Raw genomic sequence first — 10,819 nt, forward strand, 5'->3', positions numbered from 1 at the left:
TATTATTATTATTATTATTATTATTATTATTATTATTATTATTATTATTAATGTATTTATGTATGTATGTATGTGTGTGTGTGTGTGTGTGTGTGTATTTATTTATTTATTTTCTTATATCCCGCCTTTCTCCCAATCCTTCAATAATTCAAAGGTGAAATCAAATGGGATACACTCCTGGGTGAATATAAGATTGCAGTTGTGGTTGGAAGCTTAAATACATGCTTATCTTTGACGAAAGCCCACTGAACCCAGCGAGATTCATTTCTGAGTAGAAATACAGGACTGTGCAGTTGGTCTTCACCTTCCAAAGCTGCAAGAATGAAGTGGTAGGCAACCCGCAATTTAGCAAGCTATAGTCAGAACCACACTCATGGTTTCAGTCATACAGAAATAAAAGTGGGAGAAGGAAGGAGAGGGATTCTGCATTCTAATGTTCTCTCTCTCCCTATGAGTTTCATGCGCTACGTCCCAACTGTACCCAGGCATAATACTGGGTAGTGTCTGTTAAATGGGTGCCCATTGGGTCCAATTGTTTCTTTCCTGAAAATTAGCCAACGCCCCCTACTCGGAATAGCAGTGCTCTAAGACACTTGCCATCCATTATCACTGCAATGTACAGCCAATGCAACTCCAGCCTTCATCCGCAAACCTGAAAGATGCCCACATTCCAGACGGTCAGCAGCTAGAAGCTATATTCAAAAAGTAATGGTAGCCCACTAATTTAAATCAAACCTTCTCTTACCACCTACATCTTTCAGCACATTTACTTTGAGAACTAGTTTGAGTAGGGCTCACTTGCAAGGGAGTGTTCTTCAGAGAGCAGGCTTAGCCATTCAGAAGAACAGAAGATATGATGGGTGTCTCTCAGTATATAAAACAAAAAAGGAGATGACAAAGGCCAGCACCACGAAGGATATTAAGCCCATCTACCTCTAGGCAACCCAAATTCAGTGTACACATACATACCTTTATTGCCCCATGAAAAACATAGGGTGTTCCTTGGTCTAAAGAGCTGTTGCCTCCTACAGGCAATACAGTTTGGGTCCAACATTTAAAACAACAACAACAACCCCAAAACCACTATTACTGTCCATTATGCATATTATCTGCATTGTGTTGATTCTTCTAGGAAAATGAACGTCAAAGATACTAATATACCTCAAAATCTCCAGTCCTCGGAATAAACCACCAATGGGATTGAAAAGGATGCTGCAAAACTCACCTCCCAGTCTGGCCAGTGCCCAATGCAGCTCCTGGTGAAGGGGGGGGCATTCCTTTAATTTGGACAAGGAGACCCAGGCAGAATACACCACTTATTGCCATTTAAAGGAGGGGAGATAATGGATTAAAATATAAAATGCTTATTCTCTGCATTCAAGGCAAGACTGGGGCTTGATAGGTGCCAACCAATTTGCGGGGGCACCTTCTGTACAGACCATTTCTTCCCTACCAAATCTTGAAGGTCGGGAGTCCTCCTCCTATCTTCCGTACTAGGGACGGGAATCGTGCCGCCCTGCAGAGCTTGCTCGACTGCAAACCCAAGTATTCCTCACCAAGGACCAGGACTGCTGGGACTTACCATTCCACAGTATCAGGAGGGCCCCATAATCCCCACTCCGTCCCAAATAAGTCTCCCACGCAAGCCCCAGACAAAGCATCAGCTCCTCTCTGGAGGGACCCTTGGGACGGCACCAATGGGCCAGAAGTGGGCGGCCTCTGCTGCAACCCAGGCCTTGGAGAGGAGAAGAGCAGGCTACTTAGAAGCAGGTCCAAGCTACTCCACACATTTCCTAGAAGCTTCTACCCAGACCCTGTCCCCCCCATTCACAACAACACTTCCAGGCGGCGACTGCCAAGAAAAGACCCCATAAGCTAGCTGGAAAGTCCTGGCCTAGTTTCACCCGCCACCTTGACCACGTGCCCCTTGTCCATCCCAAAGCCTTTGGCCTCCTCCTACTCAGCAGTGCCAACCGCAGATGCCTCCCCTGCTACCCATCATCCACAAAATCTTACTAGATGTCTTCTCCTTCTTCAGTCAGTGCTCCACAGAGAGATGGCAGACATAATCTAGTTTCACTGCGCTTTAGCTGGCTCTGGCTCAATGCTCTGGAAATTCTGGGAACTGGAGTTTGTGTTGGCCCCAGAGCGGAGCAGACTCCGCTCTGGGCCACCACACTACCAGTTCGCAGACCAAAGCATGGAGCCAGAGCAGCTAAAGCGCAGTGAAACTAGATTATGTCTTGCACTGTAGATGCAGCCCAAGTCTCTGCCTGCCTCCCCCTGATGCCATGTGCTACCTCCCCTCCTTCAAACCTTCGGGTGGTTGCAGCCTGGCACCCCTACCTTACCCACACAGGGTCCTTTCCAGTCAGATGTGAACCATGGATGCTCCTTCCTCCCTGCACCCTAAATATCTGTCATGCCGGGTCAAGGTTGAGGGCAGATGGATCGGTGGCTGTGTCCCCTCCGTCAGAGGGTCCTCTTTTCAAACGAAACAAATACAAAAAGCATCATTGTCACCCCGCTCCTACCAGTGTGGACCCCCTCGCCGCCACCCCGGCCCCAAAGCTGGCAGCCTCAACAGATCCCAAACCCCGGCTGCCCATCTACTGCAGACGTTACCTTCCTTCTAATGGTACCATCACCGCCGCCACTTTCCTGCAATGGTTGCCAAGCTTCTTGGATTGATCATGATGCAATCGGAACCGGGGAGGCTAGCTGGGGGGGGGGGCGAGGAGGCGGGCATTTGCCACGCTTTGTACAGTGGTCCGATTTGGGTGGTGGAGGAAGAGGAGGAGGGGGAGGGAGGGAGGCATCAAAGGAAGACAAATGTCATTTCCCTGCCTTTCTCTGGGTCCTCCCTGGCGCCCATCCTCTCTGCTCCTTCTCCATCTTCCTTGGGGCACAAAAACAAGCCTTTCCCTGAAGGTGCCAACCATAGAGGCTGGTCAGGAAGAAGCTCTTCTGGAACATGGTCACGCAGCCCCCCAAAAATAAAAACCCACCCATTCTTTCATCCTCAAACACCTCCTTTCTCTCATCTTTCCCAAAGGCTTCAGCCAGGGCTCTGGGGGCTGCCAAAGTGCCCCCCTCCTCCTGTATGTGCCAACCAATGTAACCTACCTTGGTCTGTAGGGAGAGGTGGACTAGAAATAATAATAATAAACACTTTGATGCCAACCCATGCCCTTCTCTGTCCCAAGGAGGAGGAGGAGAAGAAGCCAGGCAAGCAACCCCAGGACGCCAAGCCGGCCCCCCACTGCAGCAAGGACCTGCGTTGACCCCGCTTTCACGCTTTTCTGGCTCCAGGCTGTGGAATTCTGGGAGTTGGAGTTTGTTGTGGGACTCCAACTCCCAGAATTCCACAGCCTTGAGGCAAGGCACGGGGCCAAAGCGGGCTCTTCCTGCCGTGTGGCTCTCCTCCCCGCCCGAGGGATCCTTAGTGCTTGGCCCTCTTTCTGGCTCCTGTGGCGCAGGAGAAGGGCCTTTCCTTGCCTTCCCTCTCTCGCTCTCGGAGGAGGAAAATGGAGGGGCCCAGGCCCAGGCCGACCCCACCCAAGCCAAGCCCAAGCAAGGCCCCAGCCGCCCTCGGCCTTGCCTCACCTGCCCAGCGGGGCTCTTCCGCCGCCGCCGCCGCTGCTTCCCGCTCCGGCCGCGGAGCTGCCACTCAGGCTTGGGCCTGGACCGGGGCCTGGGCCTCCTCCTGCTCCACTCCCGGGGGGCTTGCGGCTCCCGCTCCCCGCCTGGGCCGGCCCTGGTTGCGCCGGAGGCTGAGGCGGCGGAGGCGGGGAGGGCGAGGCGGGGGCCGGCGGCGGCGGCGGCGGCTGAGGCGCCTGCTTGAGGGACATGGCGGGCGGCTGCTGCTGCTGCTGCTGCTTGTGCTGCTGCTGAGGCTCGGGCTCTGGGCCGCCTCCGCCTCCCTTCGGAGGAGGAGGAGGAGAGAAGCGGGCCGGCTGCGGACGAGGGAGGCGCGTGGCCGAGAGAGAGAGAGAGAGAGAGCCCCCTCCCTGGCGGCGGAGAGAGCGGGGCGGAGTCCTCGGGGCGACCCAGGAGGAGCAGGAGGAGGAGGCGGGAAAGCCAGGGCCTGCCCTGCCCCTTCCTCGCTTCCTGAGGGAAGGAAGAGCACCGCAGCAGGAGTCCCTCCAAAGGCAACGTCGGGGAGCGGGCCCTGAGGCGGCCTTGCGCCGCCGCCTGTGCCTTGGCCTCCTCCTCCTCCGAGGAGGAGCCTCGGCCCCGACCCCGAGAGGCCCAGGCGCCCTCCTCCTTGGCCAGCCTTCGGCCCGGGAGGCAGCGCAGGCCTAATCCCGTTTTCCTTGACTAGCCTCCACTTTGCCCTCCTTCTTTTCGGGAGGACGGACCCTGGGCACCCCCCTCTCCCCAGGTTTGCCAGTTCAAGACTGGAAAGCACACGACACACACACACACACACACACCCCAGAGGTACCCATGCTCTCCCCCCTTCTTCACAGCTGCATTCGAAGGTGTGCAGAAGACATACACACATTGCCATGTGTGGCTTGTATAATACACATATACACCCCCCCAGAGGCACCCATGCTCCCCCCTTGTCTGCCCAGTGTGCGCAGCCCAGGGGTGCATTCTACGGTGCATAGGCTACATACGCACATTGCCATGTGAGTCTCATCTTGGAGTCCTTCCGCTCCTTCATCCCTGCCTCTTTGCAGACTCAAAGCTCCCACTTTTCTTCCCAGGGTAGTTTCTCAGCCATTGGAAACCAGTGCGCAAAGGAGAAGGGGCACCATGTTTCAACACAACAGAGACGCCTGCCTTTGCATAAGGCCAACCCTGGTGAAGGCCAGGGCTTTGCCATGGAGCATGCAAGGCAAGGGAGAGCCAACAAGGGCACCTCAGGCGTTTGGCATGGCCCCAAAATGGGTTTAAAGGAAGGCCCTCTGGTCTCCATTCTGCTCCTTCAGTGCTTACATTTCACTCCCGTATCAAATGTTTCATCTCCCGACTGGCTTTCAGTATTGAGCCTTCAGCCTAAGAACATAGACTTCAGAGACTCCCGGGGCTGCATCTGCACTGCAGAACTGATGCACTTTGACCCTGCCTTAACTGCTCCGCAGTCCTGAAATGTGTAGTTTGGAGAGATTTTGCCTTCCCTGTCAAGAGTGCTCCGGGGCCACAGCAGACTACAAATCCCAGGATTCTCTAGGATGGCACCATGACAGTTGAAGCCCTGTCATTAATTCTGCAATGCAGCCTGTTAGTATGGAATTATACTGACATGTTAGTAGCTTAATGTGCCCTGTTAGTATGGACTATCAGTATGCAGAAGGGGGTTGTAGTACCTTTGAGATGGAGCAAAAGACCTTGCAGCATAAGCTTTTTGGGACTTGTTTTGCTTCCTCAGATGCAACCGAGAAGTGTGCGTCTTTGTGCATTCGAGTCACGTCTCGACTTATGCTGACCCCATTAATTTAACAGGGTTTTCTTAGGCGAGGGATCCTCAGCGGTGGTTGTGCCAGCTCTTTCCTCTGAAATTGAACCCAGTTTTCGTTGGCAGTCTCCCACCCAAGTCTTAACCAGAGCTGACTCTGCTTAACCTCCAAGATCAGGTGGGATCTGGTACCTTGAGGCAGTTAGCCTATACATCCATCCCATACAGACAGAAATAGTCAACAGGCCTTTGAAAGTTTATCTAACTACAATTCAGCCATGCTTTGCTCCGCTCGGGGCCCACAACAAACTCCAACTCCCAGAATTCCATAGCCTTGAGCCAGAAAAGAGTCCAAGCGGGGCCAAAGTGGGTTATTTCTCCAGTGTGGATGCAGCTCACACTAGCCACAAAGTCTGCGTTTAATCACAGTTGTCAAAGGCGATTGCAGAGTTAATTAGATTAGGCTTCAGTAGGGTTTCAGGGAACACCTCAAATAGCCGTGATAAAGAAACGCACACAATAGCCAGGCCATCCAGGTGCACTGACGCTTTGTAAGATCCCCACTAAAAGGCCTCTGCTCTCAAGAAGTTTTCAATCTGCGACAGACTATAGGAAGATAAGCCCCCTCTTTCTTTGCTTAGGTAAAGATGTCAAGGTCCCTGCCCCCAAGGAGTTGGCAGTTCAATGGAGAGTGGAGACAAGAGGAGATTCTTTCTTTCCTAAAGGGCTTTTTTCCCTCTTACTACAAATGTGACTCTGAACTCCTTGGGAGAGGGGCCCTGTCACAGTTTACTTCTAAACGAACCAGATTTGATTCCCCCCCCCCTTCTGCTTTGATCCACAGGTGGGGAACCTATAGCACTCCAAATAGTAAAGGACTTCTGCTACAGTCATCATAGGAGCCAGCCTGGTGTAGTGGTTTGAGTGTCGGACTGGGACTCTGGGTTCAAATCCTCGCTTGGCCATGCTATCTCGGCCTCAGAGCAAGGTAATGGCAAACCTCTGAATAAACCTTGCCCAGAAAAGTCTAAAACAGGGTCAGCACAAGTTGGAGTTAGCTTAAAGGCATGTCACCTCAGACAGCAACTCTCACATTTCACTGTTAGCCATGCTGGCAGAACCTGATGGGAGTTGCAGTCCGTTGACATGTCGAGGGCCACAGCTTCCCCAGTCCTGTTTTTAAAGAAAAAGTCAAGGGGCAACTGCGAAGTCCGAAAAACCCACAAAAAACGGGCAACTCTTGAAGGGCAAATATGTTCCAAATTTGTGTTTACTATATGTAGGCCTGTTTTAAAAGCTTTAACTCAGGAGACCATAGAAAGGGGAGCAATGTCTGAATCGTGTTGAGGTTACGATTATTTCTTTTCTTGGCAGACAAACCGTACCCTTTACAGCCTCCGATTTGCATCTGTTACTCAAGATCTAATTGTTAGCAAAGAAGCTAACGCCTCACCTCTTTCAAGGCAGAGTACATATTTAAAAGATTTTTAGACACCCAAATAACTAGGCAATCTCGTCTGGAATCAATACTCCCCTTGGCTATAGTTTCAAAACGCACCTTTTACATACAAGCGCACAGTTAGTGCATAGTGAGGAACTCCAGCCCATGAGATTCACAGATCAGGTCAAGCTAATCTCAGTTCATCTATGCGGGATCTTGATCCTGTCAGGGTGTTGCACGCGTAGATCAGAAACTACCTCTGAAGACTCCTGGATCTTTAACATCTGGTTGACAAATTCAACAGGTGGCAGCTTTTTCCGGAAAAAGCACCTCACTGGTTGAATGTCTGCTTGTTAATTCAGCTGCTAAAGTCACCGATGCCCTGTCCCAAAGGGACAGATTACATTGTAAACTCAAAGGACTCCAGATATGCTGTATGCATGGAAGACAGAAAGGATGAAGGGTGGGTTCCCTGAGAGTTGAAAAGAAATACTGCGGTGCAAAGTGAAACCAATGTTTTGTACAAGACGCAGTCCCCTGTTCATTTTATTTCATTTATGTCCTGCTTGTCCACTACAAACGGTGTTCAAGGTAGCTAGCAGACACGATACAAAATGTTAAAGAAAAGCAAGGCGGTTTAAATCCTGTCGAAACATTTAAAGGAATAAAGAGCACCCACCAATTAGAACCTTTTCAGTCAATAAATAGGAATATCTTTGCCTGCCAGGAGAAAGACATCCAAGCTGTAGGTAATAACTTACCTTGCACTCTTGCTGCTGGGAGGGGCAGAGGACTCCAAGAAGGGTCTCCTCCCAAAGAGCTTAAAATCTGGAGAGTGGATATAGTCTGATCCCAAATCTTGGCAGGCCATCACAAGCACTTTGCCTTTGGCCCAGAATTGGACTAGTTGCTGGTGAAGCACAGATCTATAGGTTTGGCTGTCAAAATGGAAAACTGGAGGTGCTGAAAGCAATGAAAAACATTCCTGGATGCTTTTTGAAAGCAGCTTTCAAGTGGTCTCTAGAAAGTTTCAAATGTTTCTGTTGACTTATGCAAGGCTTAACTGACCATGGTGTAATATACCTCTGCTCTTTTAGTTCAGTTGTAAGTGGCTTAATGTGTGACAAAGCAGAAAGAATCCAGATTCTTTTAAGACAGGATGGACGCTCTTTCAGTCCAAGGTTGTTGTCCGGTGCTTTCAAGATGCCTCTGACCCTTCCCTAGGGTTTTCTTGGCAAGATTTCTTCAGCTGAGGTTTGCCATTTCTTTCTACTAAGGCAGAGATTGCCTTGCCTAAGGCCACCTAGTGGGTTTCTGTGGCTAAGCAGAATCCTGGTCTCAAATTCTTTTTTAGAAAAGTTCACCCCTACTCCCTATGTTTGATGGATGGATGGGGCAAAAGGGTGGGAGGAAAGATATCAGTGTACAGTACTGTATTTTATCTTAACCTTGCCACTCACTCAGCCTTAGGAGAGAACTTTTAGCTTTTTAGGACGGGGGGAAGGTTTTAAAAACCTAGGAAACACCAAAAGGGAAGAAAGTGTGCCTTCCTGAGGAACCCCCAAATGGCTGGTTCAGCCTTCAACTTCCCCAGCCAGATAGAAGGGACAGGGACACAGCTTAGTGACAGAAGTCATGCTTTGCATGCAGGGGCCCAAAGGCTCCCGTTCTCATCTCCTGCAGCTGTGATGACCAGGATCAAGTTGCTGTTGAGGGCAAACCTGCCCTCCTGTAAACCAGAACTGCTGCCAAAACAGACAGGGCCGAGCTGGTTTAATGTCGTTCCCATACCTTCCAACATTTCACAGATGCAAACCAGGGCACATGTGGCCAAGGAACAGAGCATGGTCAATATGGTAAAAGGTATTGATGAGGGGGAACACAAGGAGCCATTTGCTTTTGCTTGGACCAATGGAGAAGGGCAAGAATGTTCTCCTTCCTCTCCTCTTCCTTGCTGAGCTAAGCGGATGCCAATTCCTTTTGCACTTTGGACTCAATTTGCAGCAATTGAAGTAAGCTGAGGACAAAGGAGGAAAGTGGGAAGAAGAGAAAGAAACTGGGACATTTAAAAATCAACCAAAAACATGAGATTAATCCAGATTGTCCCTGCCAAAATCAGGCCAGTTGGAGGGCACACATTTCTAAATCGAAAGGTCTGTGATTTCAGGATTGAATTTCTTACCAATATGGACTTTTGGCTGATGCGTGCCTCTGCATATTAGGTATGCTGACTTGGAAACTTTCTATGCCTCCAACTGTTGTTGCTATTCAACAGTGAGAGAGCCCTATCTTCACATATCTTCCAGCTCATACACACTCTGGTATTGCATTGTCTTTCTAAAGGCAAATAAACTCAAGGTCTCTTAGCAGGCGAGGGCCTGACTGCGACAGCTCCTGCATGTCAGCTTGCAAGCTTGGGCTACAGCTTTAACCGTCTGTTCTCTTCAGCAAAAGCCTTCCATGTACCTGCTTACTAAATGCCTTTACAAGTCTCTCACAGCTTTTAGAAAGTGTACCCCATGTACTATTTAAAGCTCTTTCATAAAAGAGAAGTAAAATTCAATTTTTACACATGAGCAACTTGAAGGAGGCGTAGCCATGGTTACGCAAAAGTTCTTTGAGACTGAGCTATTAAAAGAATGGAGTGAGTCCTGGAATCCTAGATAGTAAGCTGAAAATAGATGTCTGTACACACGCACGCACAAACATGCATGCACATGCCAAGCTGATGTTTCTTTACATACTGTACTTGGGAAAGAAACATGATGCCCCAAAGGATTAGAAGAATGGGAGGCACAGAATCTAGCGCAAGTAGCCGGGCAGTATTTGCCTTCATTCCCTGGTCCTTTTTTTTGGAGGGGAGCCCTGGAAGATATGTTCTCTGCTACCTCACAAGACTAAAGATCGATGGCTTGAGACATTGTTGACTGGGTGACTACAGGAATGCTTTACCGGGCAGGCAGGCGGGGGGCATTAAAGGACACATTGGAAACGTCACTGTACATAGCTGCCAAAAGGCTGAGTCTCTTGAAGCTGTTATTAAGACCCTGACAGTTTCATCCAGGTTACGGGTGTCCTTTGCATAACCTGGTCAGAGACCATTGCAGCAGGGTGTTACAGATCAAAATCAGTACTTTATATTGAGTCCAGATCCAAATTGTGTACCTGGCGCAAACAAACAAAAAAAGACCAACAGAAATGTGCTTAATCACTGAGGAACCTCAGATACTAAACATATCAGCAATGGATCTAACCTGAGAGGAATAGAAACTGCTGGAGGTATAGTCCAACACTCAAATCACTACACCACCCTGGCTCTTAAAACAGGGTTTATTAAATAAAATTCTCATACAAACCTGTTTTCTGGCTCTCTTTACCCACAATCTTGTTCCGACTTTGTCCCTCCCATTGCACTGTCAAATGGTATTCCTGCTAGGGGCATGTTGTATATTGTGGAATAAGTTTCATTCATGCCCATAAAAACTTCTGTAACTGTGGGGCATTATTACCTCTGAAATACACTGGAATTCCCACAGGGTTCTGAAATATCCCAGAAATCACTCCATATGAGTTAGTTTTTTAAAAAGCCAGTGGGATGAGCATTAAAAGCAGTCCCATGTAGGGAGCCTTCCCAGTAGTCTGATTTGACTGTAACCAAATCCAGGCAAACTCTGAAGCTACATACTGGATTCTTCAAGGGAGCAAGCTTTTCAGTGGAGAGGTCTTTCACCCGTGGAGCTCCCATCCATTCTTCATTCTTCCATGTGCAACAGGCCAAACAGAAGAGAACTGCTGATCGCCCCCATCTCTCCTCCTCCCCTTTCAATCCAGCCCAAGGGCCATCATACAAAGCTCCGTCCCTTGCTATTGCCTCTTCACTGGACAAAGGCTTGTACGATTGTTTCACCGGCCTGTTCCCCTTTCAATGTAGTCTTTGTATTGCTCTCTTTGGCTTCCATTGTGCGTTATGT

At 49.5% G+C, this 10,819-nt stretch overlaps 1 protein-coding gene across 11 annotated transcripts in view; it reads right to left on the reverse strand.

The window, feature by feature from the left end:
• The window catches only part of ATXN2 (ataxin 2), a 52,472-nt gene extending 48,562 nt beyond the window's left edge, over positions 1 to 3,910 (reverse strand). For 3 of the 11 annotated variants that reach the window (XM_042441318.1, XM_042441312.1, XM_042441311.1), the window contains exon 1: positions 3,607 to 3,895. In XM_042441318.1, coding sequence (XP_042297252.1) covers positions 3,607 to 3,851 — 245 coding nt within the window. In that variant the 5' untranslated portion in view covers positions 3,852 to 3,895. Of the gene's footprint in view, positions 1 to 3,606 lie in introns of all 11 variants that reach the window. The other 8 variants (XM_042441319.1, XM_042441314.1, XM_042441313.1 and 5 more) reach the window with 6 other exon arrangements.
• Positions 3,911 to 10,819: the final 6,909 nt, after the last annotated feature.

The sequence above is a fragment of the Sceloporus undulatus genome, chromosome 10 (genome assembly GCF_019175285.1).
Source record: "Sceloporus undulatus isolate JIND9_A2432 ecotype Alabama chromosome 10, SceUnd_v1.1, whole genome shotgun sequence".
Lineage (NCBI taxonomy): Eukaryota > Metazoa > Chordata > Lepidosauria > Squamata > Phrynosomatidae > Sceloporus > Sceloporus undulatus.